The following is a 16,771-nucleotide window of genomic DNA, read 5'->3' as shown; positions in this document are numbered from 1 at the left end:
CATTTTTCCCTTATAAATATAATGCATACACATAATTTTAGGGGAAACAATAAAACTGTACAATTAAAATAGAAATCACTTGTTTTCCATCCAGAGATAAGCACTGTTTCTATCTGACGTCTTGATATTCCACATAACCCTTAATTGGGGAAGGGTGGGGCATACCCCTTTAAATAAAGCAGATGCCTTCCTTTTTTCGGGTTGAACAGAATTCCAGTGCAAGCGTGTAACACTCAGTTGCCTCTTGAATGCCATACTCTTCCAGAGGTTACATGCTGCTTTTTCAGGAACGATCCTTATAGACCAGGCAGAGGCAGGAATATTCTATTACTGAATGCTCTCTGCCTGTATATTTGTGCCCATGTAGATACTTTTTTTTCTGGAACACACAGTGACATAATTTGATTGGGGAAGACCTTTACCTGAGCCAGTGTAAGTCGGAAATTTATAATTTCTTTCTCTTTTTTTTTAGGAGGGGGAGGGGCAAAGGGAGGAGAGAGAGAATCCTAAGCAGGCTTCTCACCCAGTGTGGTGCCCAAGGGGGGGCTTGATTTTAGGACCCTGAGATCATGACCTGAGCCGAAATCAAGAGTCCGACACTTGGGGCACCTGGGTGACTCAGTTGGTTAAGCGTCTGCCTTTGGCTCAGGTCCTGGGATCGAGCCCCACATTGGGCTCTCTGCTCCCCAGCGAGCCTGCTTCTCTCTCTTCTCCCTGCTTGTGCTCTCTGTCGTTATCTCTGTCTCTCACTCTCAAATAAATAAATAAAATCTTTAAAAAAAAAAAAAAAGAAGTCAGACACTTAACCAAATGAGCTACCCATATAATTTATTTCTTTAAAGAAATCTTCTGGGGATGCTAACATATATTCAAAATACAAGCAATAAGACAACTATACTTTACTGACGGCACCATTGAGAAAATTGCTGAATGTCTCTGAGCCTCAAATTCATTTGTCCTCAGGTTCAAGGTCCTGTTCATCAGGACATTGATAATATCCACCTTTTTATATGTCAGTTTGTTAGTAAGAAAGATGGCATAAGTGAAAGTACCTTGTGACTGCAAAATGCCATGCAGATGCAAGGTGTTATTAATTATTAAGACAGTCCTTTAGTATCTTAAACCTCCTGTCTTAAACTCAACTCTCAATGCTTGCATCTTCGAACTACAGGAACACAAATGGACCAAAAACTGTAGCATTAAACTACAGTGCCCCCTAGCCCATGTAGGAGGTCAGGACAGCTGATGAGCTTCATGAATCAGCTCTACCACAGATGGTTCTTTTGCCTGAGGGAAGGGCCATTAATTGTACTTTTGGATGATTTCCATCTGTCCGAAAGGAAAAACACTTATGCGCTTTCTTCGGTATTTTCCTGTAACGTTCTTTTTATTTCTAATTTTTAAAAAGGAGTAAAAAAGTATTCTTTACTATTTACATTTTTGTTCTCCAAATTGCTTTCAATGGAGAGTAGATCTAAAAAAAAAAATCACTAGATTTATCCGAAGACTCATTGTAATGTTACTGATTTATATATGATTACCCATTCACATTCACCAAATTCTTTATAATCCATTGTAAGAGAGGATATTGGTCATAGTGTTTTTTTCAGAGAGGAAATAGGGGGTTTAGCTTTTTTGCAAGATTGCACAGCATGCTGCTATTATGAGCTTCAGCCCACTAGTTCCACTATGCATTAAATCTACCAATAGAGACAGGATTGGGCAAGGAAAGACCACTGGTTATTTTAATATCACAATGTAGAAATATTTGCTACCATGGCTTATAAAACCCTGTATTGAAAATATATCAACTGCTTCCTTCCATAGGCTATAGTTCTTTTGTTATCTTCAGTTCTTAATGTTATAGATTTTTGTGGAAATTTTTAAGTTTCAATAGTCCAGTGGTTAAGTTGGATCCCAAGGTGATGAGTCCTTAGGAAACTGAACTTGTTTTATGGGTTTATTTTCCATGCTGAACATTTAAGTATTAATCAGCACCGCTTTCAGGGATTTCTTTCTAACATCCTTTCCTATGTAAGATAAGGACTGCAATTCATTAGACTATTGGAGGAGCCAGAGGCTTTGCTAAGCTTTGCCTTTCTTGACTGTTCATCTCAAATTTAATGCCAGTTTGTGTGCGCTTGTGCGTGGGTGTGTCTGTATTATACTGGTGACCAGACTTGAATTATGACACAGTCTTGGTTGTCTTTCAGGCTAAATTGTCTCTCCTCTTTAGGGGTCAAAGATCATTTCAGCCTCAGTGTCTTTTCTACTACCTACAATGGGAAGCAGCAAATGTGCGCTTGTGAAACTGAGGGGTGACTTTTATCCCGTTTCTTTTCTTTACATTTCTCTATCAACCTAGCTCAAAATACTCAAGAAATAAAAATAACTCTTCACCAACTACTAGGTTTCTGTGATCTGATCATTTCTAAAGTGAAAACCTCTATTACCCTAGCAATGGTCCCTTGATTGTTTTATTTCTCTTAGGCATAAACATCACAAACAACACACCCTCAAGCCCACAGCAAAGAGAATCAGACAAGGGGCACCATTCCTTTTCCCACTGCTTTTTTAACTTGGGGTGGTAGGCTAAATTTTGGCGAGGATGATGACATTCACGGGAGGGGCGGGATGAAAGTGTGCCTAATTACACGTTAATGGCAGAACTCGCCTTAACCACTTCCCCTCCCGCACCGTGATGAATTTCCCCTGTGTGCTCCCATGTGGATCCGGAGACCCTTCTCTCTTTAAGAGAGCCTCCCGCGCCCCTCTCTCCGCCCCCTCCCAGGTCTCTGGGCTTGTCAAAGCTTCCCGAGAGCCATGGTTGGTCCAGGCAGGCAATCGGAGCACCTCATGGAGCCGCTGCTAACCGGGGGTGGGGTGGGGTGGGGTGGGGGGGTCTGTTTGTAGTACTCTCAGTCCTGATGTCACAGGCGCGGCAAGGACATCGCAAGGAGGAGTCGGATTACAGTAAGGATGGGCAGTGCAGCAGGCAGCCGGAGCGCACGCTCCAGCCGCCGGGGATCGTAGCCCGGGAAAGGCAGCCTGCAAGGCGCTCATCCCGCGGAGGACGCACGCTCGGCGCTCGCTGCTCTCCACGCCGGGGACATTTCCACCGAATGTAGCATGAAACGGCTCTGCTCTGCGTGTCAGCCTTGGGTGCGAGCTGATGCTGAAGACGCCGCGGTGGGGTTCCAGCTGTCTGATTAATGAGAAACATAATGTATTTTGGTGAGTGTTAACTCTGATGATGTAATTCTGGGGGTGTCCAGCTCTTCATCAGTGCAGACCAGCCCTTTAAAAAATCTTTAAGCCGCGAGCATATATTACATTAAACCTACCTCCAGTTGGCAAGTGGAGGACCAAGCTGGTGCAGCCTTCAGAGCTTCCTTTGTGCTACAATTGGGGCTGTTTATTAGTCGTGGATGAGTTTAAGTTGGAAAAGAAAGGAAACTGGTGGGGGTGGATAAACTTTGCCTTGATTTGTCTGCACGGAGTTGGCTTTTTTAGCTAGGTGAAGAAGGAGAAATGGTACGGCGTGGGAAGTCATGGGCTAACTCAATGGAATGTAAAACTAAGTTCCTATACTATTGATGCTGTGAAAGCTTAGTCGGTATCAGTGTTTCATTAGGCATTTTGGTTTTTCCCTAATTCTGAGCCAAAAGGGAAAACATTCTTTGGTGTGCCGTGATTGAGCAGCTGAGGACGCTCCTCCATACTATCCCATTTTCCTTCTAGCTAGAACAACCTAGCACAAAATGCATATTATTTTAAACCTTTAGAGGTCTCGAAGCTGTTAAATATTTGTGCGGTTCAGTTGTGTGCCACGGTGGAAAGCTCCCTTAAGGTTTTCAGCTGAGCTGCCTGCATTTTCAGAAAACATGCTGAGGCTTAAATCTGGGCTAACACTGGAGCACTGTAAGCGGGCTGGGAGCTGTACGTTCGCACTGTAACGCTGCAACTTACTGCTGGGAGAGAAGGCACAACCCCTTCACTAAATAAGAAGAAGCCAAGGACTGGGACTGAATAACCTTCCCTCCTCCCTGAAGTTATGCTTTCCTTCTGTAAGTTCCATCCCGCGTCATCATCCGAGGGCATCTATCTGGTATTAAAAGGTTTGTGAGAACAGCTGGAGAGGGGCCAGGGAAGGATTCCAAGATGCAAATGCCCTGGGTGATTTCTTGGTTTGCTTTAGATCTGAGATCGAGAGTCATTTTTCAGATTAAAGAGGTGCTTAGGTAAACTTGTGTTGGGGGAGTTAGTTTCTTGGTCATTTATTTGTGTGTACTCTTTGCTTTGTTTTGTTTTCTTGAGACTTTGAAACATTTACGAAAGTACGGAAGGAACACAAGTTGGGAAAGCTGAATGCCTTTAGCTGTCTTGACAGCAGTTTTGATTTCCCTATAATGTGTGTCATATTAGAAAAGAAGTCTCTTAAAAATAAGTAAAATTGATTTCGAAGAAACAATCCTCATTTCATACCCAAATTTAAGCTGAATCCAGAGTTAAACAACACCTCTTTCCAGGGGTAGTGATGGAGGTGGTAAGCTTGTTTATTGGCAATGGATAAAACACCAAGTGTTTATCGTGAGCATATTTTTGATAAATGGGAAATCTTGTAAAGGAATATGTCTTTTGGACAAAATAAAATTTTGACATCTGTAATGATATTGAGGGATAGGAAGTAGGAGGTAAAATTTTAGTTTAAGTTTTTAGCCTCTTGCAACAATTCCTTATGTGATTGTGGTGAGGAAGGAGGGTTGGCCAGAGTAGTGGCATAGTCCAAAAGTACTGGTCAGTGGCCATCCGTGCTGTCCTGGATTATCGTGTGGCTGTTGGAGCAATGTTCACTGGGCTAGCTCATGTTAACTGTAGGCTGGTCCAGTTGTCTTGTAAAGCAGGGTGATTCACAGGGCAATTAGTTTCACTGTGTAATGCAAGTTTTTAATAGTACAAATTGAAATGTGATGTCCTACTTCAGATGAAGCTGTACTCTTTCAAAGGCTAAGCTAAAGTTGCCCTCTGTGTCATGAACATGGTTCAGTCTTACCATAATTCCGGCATGAGATACGTTTTTCTATTCCTGGAGGAAATCGTGGGTATTCAGGAATGCCGTTTATTTCAGTTTATGCTATGCAGCCCCTCGCTCAAGCTGTTCAGTGTTCAGAACTCAGAGCCCACCTGTCTCTAATAAAATGCATGGTGTAAGAGCTAGGGCAAGAAGAATTGAGCAGAACAACTCAGGCATTTTCAAGATTCAATAGCATGCTAATGTTGGCAAAGTCCCTGAGACTACATGTATATACGTGTGTGTGTGTGTGTGTATTTGTGTGTTTGCGTGTATTTCCAAAATTTTAGCTATTTCAGGTAATTTCTGAAAACAACACTTTCACTGTGTAGTTTGGTTGCCCATTACTTTCTTCTTCATTTTTGAACTGAGTCAGGGAGAACATTGGACAGAGAGAAAGTGGGGCTGCATTCCTGGGCTTTTCTGGTGATTTGTGGGAATGGAGTTGAGGCGGCAGACGACTTTTACTTGCATCTCCAGCAGGGAGTGATGAGGAGCATGGGGATGCTGTAATGCCAGGTAAACTGATATGTAAGCAGGATATTTATTTCCCTTATAAATAATCTAATTTGTCAGCGTTGCTCAATACCCCCCTTCAAATATAACTGGAGAATCATTGCCTGAACAGTCTGGCTCAGCCTACCTGCTTTTCTGTATGCCTCTTTCACCTTAGGGACTGGACAACTGGACCCCGTCCTTGCTCAGCTGGAGTCAGTTCCATGTGCGTGCAAGTGGGTGGAATATGCAATATTTCCAATTCTCAAGAATAGCTCGTGTTTTGAGTGTGCTGTCTCAGACTTACAAGACTAATGGACCCTTTTAATGACTTAAGCCTCACTCTTATCTCCTATTGAAATTTTAGTGCAGTCTTCTCAATAATTGTTCATTCGCACTTGCTGTGCAGTGATTTAAGAGTTTGCTGTTCAGTCACCGTGGATACTTTTGTTACTTATGCTATCGATCTTGCATTCATTACTTGGAGTTAAAAATAAGGCTCACAGAGGAGAAAAGAAGCAAGGAAAATCCCAGTCAGCAACCTGATTGGGATTTTCAGTAAAAAGAAGGAGAAAGAATAAATACGTATGAGATTCCCTCCCCACCCCCATAAATATTTTACATAGTTAAAAATTACACGTGCCAAGGATGAATAGCCATTAATAATTTATCCAGAAATAAAAGCAAGGCAGCTGGGAGGCTTCTCCTCAGATTAAGGAAGTGAGGCTGTGGGTGGTTGTCAGTGCAACAGACCTGAGCTGCTGGGTTACAGTTTGGTTAAGAGGAGTGTGCTGGTATGAAGGGCATGTTCTTGCCTGAGTGCATCCCGGCTATTTGTCAGAGCCTGGCAGAAAGTTGTAACCATGTACTCTCTCCAGCTCTAAGCGCCGTATGTATCATCTCCCCCTTTCCATCTGGCCCACCACATTTCTCCACTGCTGGAGTGGTGAGTCGTTGCCAGTGGTCATGTCAACCTCACAAATTGTCCATGGTTGGCCAGAGAGGTGCCATGTCTCAGTCCTTTGCCATCAGGAGAGAAAATGGGAGTCTGATTGCACTGAGGAAATTCCGTGTGGCTGAAATTAAAGATGTTCTCAGGCCTGAGTCCACCAGCTGGAGACTCTGGGGAGCTTACAGCCAATCAGAGGCTGGGGCTTGCTCCATGAGAATAATCTGGAAAAAGGAAATGGTACACCTTAAACAAATGAGCAGAACTGAGAGACAAATATTAGAGCCCACTCTAAATGCTACTATTAACAGTGTATTAAATAAACCCTGAGAAAGGGGCGGACACAGTCTAGAAAATGTGAAAGGGCCATTCAAGTTCAGCTTAGTGTTCCTTGTGGATCAGCTGTCTTCCTTGAAATGCCTGAGGAAAATAGAATACTTAGGGGAGTGCCGATCATAACAAGAACTACTTAATTGAGGAAACTTGTAATACAACAGCTAGAAAAAATATGGTAGGAAAATTCTAGCCCAGAAACCTATTCTCCAGCCTATAATAGATACGTTTGTACATTGTCATAAGAAGGACTTTTGCTTTTCCCCTGGGATGTTGAGAACATTCTCACGTCAGCATTTACACTTTTGGTTGTGGCTGGACCATCAAGTTTCACCTCTAAAATAGTCTGTTAGGAAAACAGTTAGGCAGCAAGGTTATGGGGAAAGAAATGAGCAGAAAACAGCAGGCAGCAGAGAAAAACATTCCTCTTTTTTTGTGTTTTCAGTGGAAACATTTAACTCGTCCTAATTAGTTTGTACTGAGTGATCTGTTATGGGAATTAGGTCCACTAGAGTCTCTCTAAACACACTGGAGGTGTTTCTGTCTTCCTGAGGCTGACAGGAAGAGAGAATAACTCGGGAAGGCACTTGTTAGTGCAGATTCCCCTTTTTAAAGCTTGAAGTCATTACCATTATGTTTTATTACAAATGAATCTAAGTGACATGCGATAAATTACTACATAACAGGGATGGAGAATGTGACAGGTGAATCCTGTCGGAAGGGATCACCTGCAGGAACCAGCCATCGAAGAGAACTTGGAAAACCATAAAGATTCCTTTCTCAGGGCAAGCTCTCTTTTAAATTCATGTGAAGCTCTTATATTAAGGGAACGAATTCTAGATTTGATCAATATGCCAGTAGCATGGAATCCTTATTATGCTCTTAAATTTTGAGCAAAAAAAAAATTTTTTTAAGGACTTTATTAGTTGCTGTAATTATATGGAAATGAGATGGGTTTATTTAAAGGATACGTTCCAAAATTCATGAGATAATGACGATTTGCAAAGTTACCATTTTGTGGGTGGCATAATTGTTCCAAAAAAACAAATGAAAAATTTAAATTAGTGGTTTCTGACTTCCATTCCAGAAGATTTGGTCACAGCTGCTTTTGACTGAAACCTCCCCTGATAAGGCAAACGTGTTGGCTTGTGTGTGTGTGTGCTTCATACTGGATCATCAAATAGTGCCTTTTCATGTAAATATCCGAATCTCATTCCTCATTCACATCTTTTGTATATTCCTAAATCGTTTCACATCATTTAAAAGGTAAAACATTAAGTATTGGTTTAATAGGATGAATATTAAACTATTTTTTTTTTAGAACAGCTGGCTTCAAGTTTAACAACCATTATATACATTAGAGGTTTTAAAAATCAAGTCAGAAGGATAATTTTCAAGCCTTTTTCTGCTTAAGAAAGAGTGATGCTTGTACCAGCAGAAACCTATCTCTACTTTGACCTTGAGAAAGAGATGTTTCCATTTGTATTACACAATGAGAAACATGTCAAAAAACAACAAAGGTCATAGCTGCTGCCCTCTCTCTCTCTCTGAATCTCTTTAAAGAAGCCATTACATATCATTTCCCACAAAGATTAGTTTTGCAACAGAATTTCACACATGATTGGTGGCATTAAGAGAAAATACAGCCTAAGAGGTGGCTAGAAATATCAAAGCTTAAAGTGGTTGAGATCATGCTTGAACCAAATTGCTAGGGTTGAAAATAGGAAGACGCTTTGCTCTGTCGCAGCGTTAAAATCATTATGAAGCAGCTGGAAGTCGGGCTTCATTGCACGTGAGCGTCAGGTTTCCACAGCTTTTAAAATTTAAGGTATTTCCAGGAAACCCTCTTGACTCCAACACCTGAAATACACGTGACACTCCACTGGACCACTGATGGGATGCACTGAACTCCTTCTCCTTATCAACCTTTCCATCTTCTCTTTTTTCCTACCCTTGTAGTATCACATTTCTGTAGGTAAGGAGGAAAGAGAGAAGTCACCTGACCGAGGTCAGAAGGGAGACAGCAGTGTCAGGATTGGTGCTTTGAGCAAATATTGCCTGCCCCAAAGCATCATGGTACTTGGTGGGAGATGAAGGCTGTGGGGTGCGGTTGGGGTGGGGGGGGGCTGCGAGTTCTTTTACAGGGTGAATGCTATTTAATCCGTATCCCCAGCACCCAGTGTAGCTCAGTGCCTGGTGCATAGCTGTTGCTTGTGCAGCACCGAATGAGCTGGAGAATCAGGGAGGACAGGAGTCCACTTCCTCAGCAGATCCTTTAAGGCTGATGTCCCCAGCGAAAACTGGTTTATGTGTGTTGGCAAGAGAAACGCTCTTCTTTGCTCCTGAAAACATTTTAGCTACTTTTTTTTTTTAATCTTTAAAGGTAAGGACTAGTCCTTAGAAATTAGATCTTTAAATACATGTAAGGAATTCTACCATCTTTTTTCTGTTTCCATTTACGTCTTTCTTCATAGGACTCTGCGGTGTAAAGAGGAACGGATCTATCAAATATTAAGACCAATGTACAAAAATGTCTGAAGAATACCTAACCAAAATCAGCATATAAGGCAGTAGAATCGCACTTTTTATCCATTCACTTGATCCCAGCTGCAGCTCTCAGCCTTACTTGGCTCCAGTGAGTTTGCCCCAGACATTGACATGCTCCTGCCACGAGGTGGGCACAGGCACGAAACCACGCTCTGTGCAAGTAGCCGCAAATGTTCGGGAAGACCACCAGTTTCGGAGACTGTCGTTCCTGAAAGCTGAAAAAAATGGAAATAATTTTGACTACTATTTGCAAGGCTTTTGTGAAATTGTTCTTCACACTTACCTTTTTCATATTCATGCGTTTTGCTGATGAGGGAAAGTGCTTGTGGCAGATTGCTCTGAGGATAAAAATGCCATAATGAATGTAAACGCACTTTGATAAACACGGCCCCTTACACTTGTATGGCAATTGGTATTTTTCGAAATGCATCAACATTATGCTTTTTTTAATCCTTCAAATGACCCATTGCAGGAGGTAGATAAAATATAATTATTTCTATTTTGAGATGAGGAATTTGAGCCTCCGATGACTGAAACAACATTCTCAAGGTCACACAGCTAGTAAACGTCAAGGCCAAGACTCCAATTTGGTCCTTCTGAGGCTTACTTCAGTGCTCTTTACACTTGACAGAAGAGTAGAGGGGGATTTTTTTTTTTTTTTTTTTTTTTTTGGAATGGAAGATTATTTGTAACAATAATACTAGAAAAAATATTCCAGCTGATAGCTAAAGAAATGAATACAGATGATTGGGAAATAAGATATTTTTATGTTTTGACTGAGTGGGATCACAATAACAGAGGTCTGAACATAATTCATACTTTTATTTGTTCTGCCTTGTTTTTTTATGTCAAATAATTAATAAAAAAGAAACAGAAGCTCAGTATTAGAATACTAATCGGCCTTAGGCAGGACCCGGCTTTCTCCACTGCCTCTGGTTTTCCAAGGCAGTGTTAAATATTAAGGCTTGTATTAATTATATGCTATATATTCCTGCTGTGTCACTATTTAACTGAAAGCTTGTAAAAAGAAAAAATCGAGGTCATTTGTGTTACAAACTCTTAGATATTTACAATGACACCGTCTCCAGTATTTGTTCAAGATGGAGTCGGCCTGGTCTTTATTCTGTGACTGATAAAAGAGGGGGAAAATGGCCTACGTTAGAATTTATCTGTTCCACTTCCTGGCTCTATGTCGTTGGGCAAGTCACCTCACATTTTTGATATCCAGGTTTGTGTAAAAGGAGAATAATGATAATGTTTCCCACAGTTCTCTTTTGAGGACTTAAATATACAAGGCATGTAAAAGTGCCAAGCCCCAGGAAGTACATGGTAAGCTGCCAGTAAAATTTGATTCTTCCTTACTTTGGCCCCTCTATATCCAGCCTAATATACAAATGTATAAAAATTTTAAAAAATCAGAAAACAGGAACCATGCTGACTAACTGAAAACAGGTCAAATCAGAAAACAGAAACCACGCTGATTCACAAAAGACTTAATGTGGATAATTTGTTAGATGGGTGATAGAATTGCTGAGAAGCCACATGGGGGCTGGGTGAAGCAACCCAGAGACTAGCAATAGCAAGAAACTGGTAGTTGTAAGATGGAAAGACAAGAGACGTGGGCCTGAAGGCCAGAACCCAAAAGTCTCCTGGTGGGAGCTGGAATCATGGCAGACCCAAGACATTAAAGGATGGAAGGATTCAGCCTTAGGCATGGAGAGAGAGAAATCCCTCCCTGGCTTCTGCCTTTTGCCCACCTTCCAGTGCGCTGCCCTTGCATCTCATTAGTAGAATGGAGCCAGAGGCCAACTGACAAGGCAGCCTGGGCAGGGCATCCTGTAGGTGTGAGCACCTAGGCGGTCTAGGGGAGGGTCAGGAAATAGACCTCAGGGCAAACTGGGGGAGATCTTACACCTGATGTGAGTAGCCTTTAAATGAGACCTTGTCTCTGCAAAAACATCTCAGTTATCAGCTAGAGGTTCGCTTGGGGGAGATGCAAGTTAGAGGGAAAAGACTAGTTGAAGAGCTTTCAGCAGCCCCTGGCCAATCTTCCAGGTTCACGTACCTACTTTGTCACTTTCTGGATACCGTGACGTTGGATAAATTGGTGAATCCGTCTCTGCGTCAACTTTCTCATTTGTACAGTGTGTTACAGAGTCTGTTTGACAGTGAGGTTCAATGAGTTGCTGAATGCAAGCTTCACAATATGCAAAGCACCCATGTGAATGGGCCTTGTTATGAGGATGTAAAAAACAGAGTGAATTAGAAAGAGTGAGCTTGAAAAAAAGTAACAACTTGGAAATGTATGTTCAGTTAAGCAGTTTAGCATTCCAGCAGGGATTTCCAAGTGCACTGAGAAAGGAAACATTTGGGTACATCCTCACACAGCCCCTTGCATGACAGGGTCAGATGTAGCTGTGAGGCCATACCTAATCTGTTCTTTGTGATGATTGTATAACAAAGGGAAATGGCAGGAGCAAAGGCAGAGGAGAAGAAAGTGAGCTGGGCGGGAAACCCTCTGTAAAGATTCTGTGCCCCATATTCCTTCCTGTCCAAGACTCTAACGGGAATAGACACATTGAAAGCTGAGGGAGTTTATTAATAGTTGCTTGGGAAGGGAAGAGGGATTTGATATCGATTTTACCTATCCTTCCATGTGTTGCTGGACTTCTAAAGACTGATTTCTTTGGCTGACTGGCCCTGCTATTTAAAAAAAAAAAAAGTTAAGGTAAAACATTGTGCCCTTCCTGTATGGAGTTATTAGCATCTCTCTCAAAGCCTTCTTGCAAAGCCCTGCGACAGTTCACAACTCCCGGTGCCCTTGTTCAGCGGCAACGCCACAGTAACCGCCCGGGAGCATTGCCCTTGCAGGGCTCGAAGCGGAAGGCACATGATTACCAGCAGGTGCTTCAGTTAGCCCCTCCGAGGGATGATGGGCTGTACTTTAGAGGGCCGTGGAGATTCTTAGGAGACATAGCCTATCAGTTAAAAGGTGCTGTAGAGGACAGCTTGCTCTAAAAAAAAAAAAAAAATTTTTTTCACTTAAAAAAATGTTTAAGATCTGAAACACTAACCTTCTGATAAATTACTTCTTTTTATCACTGCGGCTTGGTTTTCCCTAACTTTAAAATGCTTAATAAGTTAATAAGAAAGTTATAGTGAGAAGCCCAAGGCATGGCCTTTATGGACCTCTTGGTTTTCCGAGAGTGTTTCCCAACTCCTGTTTGTGGAGAGCGGTCCTGGTGCTGACAGGTCGTGCGGCACCACTGACAGAGAAGGGGGTTTAATGGCCTGAGTGCCTGCTTTGTGCCAGGTGCTGGCGTGACTTAATTCGCTGCACCTCACCACCGTCCTTAAGAGATGATCAGTGGATCTGAATCCTGGCTTCACAAAGGAGTTCCTGGGCAGCTCTGAATAGACGGGATTGTCAAGGCCCCACTGTAATCCAGGGAAATCTTCTGTGGGGGTGGAGCCCAGGCATCTCCATTTTCTTTTAAAACGCTTCCGTTGATTCTGAAGGACAGCCAGGATTGAAAACCACGGAGATGGGTAGTTTGAACCAGTTTACGGAGCGCATCCTGCACCCTAGGAGTTCCCAGCTTGCCCCAGGTCACCGAGGCAGCTGGTCAGGAATCCAGCCGAAGAAGTCCACCTGAGCCCGAAGCCCGTGTTCTTTCTCCCTCAACACACTGACTCCCCTTAGGGAAATCAGCCTGGGGCATAAAGTCCCTGCCTGATGACAGTCCCTTCCTGTGCTGCCTCGTTGCTTCTAGAGCAGAAGTCCCTGAGAGATGGGCCCCCTCCTTTCTATTTGGGGTTCTTTATAGAGCTGGTACCCAAACGAGGTTCACGCTATGCCAGTCCATTCAGAATCACAGTGGTATGGTTCTACAAAGGATTTTAGAACCATACTTCCCCCCACAAATTAATGTTCATACATATCGCCTGAGGGTCGTAGTAAACTGCAGCTCTTGATTCAGTAGGTGTGGGTACGGCTTGGGAGTCCTCCTTTCTAATAAGCCCCCAGGTGCTGTCGGTGCTTCTTGTCGGCTGACCACACTCTAGTAAGGCGTTAGAGATCATTTATCTAAGCCACAGCTTTCTGCAGATATGGGGATTCAGGTCTAAGACTCTAACCTAAGCCTCCCTATTTCTATCAGGTGACCAAGCACCCTACTTTGCCTGGTTCCCAGGATGTGGGCCTTCAGTGCTAACACTGAGAAAGCCTCATGCCGATGGTGGTGAATCGGTCACCCTGGTCCCAATAGATCAAGCTTGAGTTCTAGGTTCAACACTTGACTGAGTTCCTCATGGAGAACTTGGGCAAGTAACTTGATCCCTGTGAGCCTCAGTTTCCCTGTCTGTGAAGCGGGAATGATAAATGATGCTGCCTAGAATAATTGTAGGTATTAAATTAGGTGGTGCATATAAGCACCCGTTCATTCTCACTAAATGCTGGCTGTACCTATTGCCCCGAATTCATAGCTGTGAGCCAGCACTCCCCTTCATTACTGAAAAGAAGAAATACCCCAAAGGTCAAGCGTCAGTACTCACAGATCGTCTGTATTGCACCATCTCTGTGCAGAAAGGGCAAATTGTAGATCACCTCCTGCCCTGCGATATGACGGGCAAGCTGGGGTGAAGGCGTTCATGATTCGGTGTACAGTTTGCTTACCCTGAATAGCAGTCGGAATGCTTTTTGTGTGCCGTTTAGGGAAAGAAAGGCCTGGCTAAGGCTTGGCCACCTTGGGACATTCTGAACTGGCTCCTGATGTTCTGTCGACCTTGTTTATCCATTAGTGTTTCTCTGAGCTCTAGAACAACTTATGAGGGCAGCTGCTACTAGTGACTGTGCCTTCCATCTCCTGACCTGTCATTGTGTTAACAATCGATATCCTTAAAACAAAACACAGACACACACAGATAAGGCAGCATCTACACACACCACGGCCCATGGAGAGGAAAAAAGAAAGACTTTTAACTCACACACTTCTTAGCATAGAGCCTGGCACATGGACACTGGATTCATAAATGGTGAGTGCAGTGCCAAACTGTGGGCATTCCTCTTTCGTGCAAGTGAATTTCTCAGACCTGAGGTTCCATTTCCTCGTGTTCAATTGGCTGGTGTTGAGTGAGTGAGGCTGGCCTTGCCAGTCCTTACCTAGGAAGGCCAATTCACTCACCTCCTGTCAAATGCCATCAGCTTATCAGACCACTTAGTCTGCCAAATATGCGACTATTATGGGTAAAGCAAGGTGCACTTGTGCTTTTCTATTATGACTGCTAAGTAGGACTGCTACAAGTAGCAAATTATTCCACAGTAGGGGTTACCAGACCTGAGCTGCTGCCGACTAGCATTTGAGACAAGAAAACAAATGAACAACAAAGCAGAAGCTATTGTGCTTTCCTCGAGCATGACGTGCGATTGCAGAAAGGGCCCAACACAATCCTACTTACCCTTATATCCATTTTAAGGGCAAAATTGGGAGATTTTGTCTCTGGTCCCATCTCTGCTGACTATAGTCAGAGCCTAATGCCATTCTGAAAGGACATTAAACATACCGAGTCAAAGTCTGCGTTTCATAGACCAGAAGATAGAGGCCAAGTGATTAGTAAATGCTTGTATCTGGCTAGGACCAATTCACAAACTAAAAATTAAACCCCATTTCTTTTTCTAGTGGTGTGAATTTGGGTGAATTGTCCTGGGCCTCAGCTTCCAAATCAGTAAATTGGAGAGTGACAAGTCACCCTACCTCACCAGGCAGCCCTGTACCTACTAAAAATAGTTCAGGTTTTTTAAATGCTTAGTCCCTGCTGTCACTGTTCTAAGTATATCCCATCAGCTCTTCCTAATAACATCCCTGTGATGGAGGAATGATCAGTATGCCTACTTTACAGATGAGGAAATGGAGTTACGAGAGGTTTAGTAATGACAGTACAGTAAGTGGCTGAGCTGAGGCATACCTAAGATGCCTGGCTCCCCAGCACAGGCTCCTCCACCATCCTGCTTCCTGTGACCTTGAGTAAATCTCAGCCCCCTCCGAAAACCAAAGCCCAGGAGCATATTCTCCTATTCAGATCGAGCAGCAGGTTTTTGAAGCAGGCAAACAAACTAACAGGCAAACCAACATAAAAACAAAACTCCTCTTAGTTTGCATGCCAACAGCCACCTGGTGGTGGGGCTGAGGCCCAGATCAAGGAAGGGCTCCAGTTCCCTTCCGGAAAGAATGCCCAAGGGTGGGAGACAGGAAATCTTGTTCATAGAACACTTTGCACCAATCCCAGTAATGCTTCAGAATCAAGGCTGACGAATCCTGTCATCACAAGGACAGCTGGCTTCTGTGTGCCAGAAGATGGGCTAGGCCCTTCCCCTGTGTGCGTGCCCCTTATAGGGACCACACTCTTCCAATGGAACAGTGGATTTCCTTCCTCACTGACTTTGGCCTTCGTTCCATCATGCAATGTGCCATTCGTGGGGTGATCTTTTCTTATCAGATAATCATCTGAACTTATTTTAGGTCCATGGAGCACCAGGGAAGTGAAAGAGACAACAACTCTCTCTATACCCTTAAGAGAATATTTGCTATTTTTTGGAAAAAGTAATACATGTACAATTTTTAAAATCAAATATTATAAAAGGATAAATAGTGAAAACTAAATCTTTTCCTTTAGTCTTGTGTGCTTTCTTGTATGTGAGAGACTACATTCTATGGAAGGCAGGGAAAGGAGGGTAGGGGAAATAGTTGAAGGTGTCAAGAGGTGCAAACTTCTAGTTATAAGATAAATAAGTCCTGGGGATGTAATGTACAGCGTGGTGACCATAGTTAATACTGTATTGCATATTTGAGGGTTGCTGAGAGAGCAGGTCTTATTCTCCTCAAAAGAAAAGAATATTGAAACCACGTGAGGTGATGTTAACTTATTTTGGTCCTTTCTCAATATATGCATATATTAGATCATTATGTTGCATACCGTAAACTTATGTTATATGTCAGTTACATCTCAATAAAGCTGGAAAAAAATAAATTCTATGGAAGGGATATGTATATACCCACCCTCTTGTTTTTACATGGAATGGAAACCTATCATGAACCCTGTTTTGCATTTTGCTTTATTTAGCGTAGTTGATGTTTCTCATTCTCTTTATTTGATAGCTACACAGTGTTCTAATGCAGGAATATATTGTGATTTATTTTACTGGCCCTTTTATAAGAGAAATAACTTCTTTCCATTCTTTTACTGATAAAAGCCATGAGTATCATCGTGCATACATAATTCTTTGTGTGCGTGAACACACACAGCTATAAGGGTAAATTCTTAAACATGGAATTTAAGGGGCAAGGCATGTTAAATTCTCATGGGTATTGCCAAAGTAC

At 42.7% G+C, this 16,771-nt stretch overlaps 1 protein-coding gene across 3 annotated transcripts in view; it reads left to right on the top strand.

Annotated features, from left to right (window-relative positions):
- The window catches only part of ZNF385D (zinc finger protein 385D), an 855,124-nt gene that overhangs the window by 567,166 nt on the left and 271,187 nt on the right, over positions 1 to 16,771 (top strand). The window contains exon 1 of one of the 3 annotated variants that reach the window (XM_026496932.4): positions 2,803 to 3,234. The exons of 1 other annotated variant lie outside the window; for it this stretch is intronic. In XM_026496932.4, the coding sequence (XP_026352717.1) occupies positions 3,213 to 3,234 (22 nt within the window). In that variant the 5' untranslated portion in view covers positions 2,803 to 3,212. One more of the 3 variants, XM_057315889.1, reaches the window with a different exon arrangement.

This window comes from Ursus arctos, unplaced genomic scaffold (assembly GCF_023065955.2).
Source record: "Ursus arctos isolate Adak ecotype North America unplaced genomic scaffold, UrsArc2.0 scaffold_20, whole genome shotgun sequence".
Lineage (NCBI taxonomy): Eukaryota > Metazoa > Chordata > Mammalia > Carnivora > Ursidae > Ursus > Ursus arctos.
Note: the sequence above shows the minus strand (reverse complement) of the source record. Positions and strands in the feature narration are given on the sequence as shown.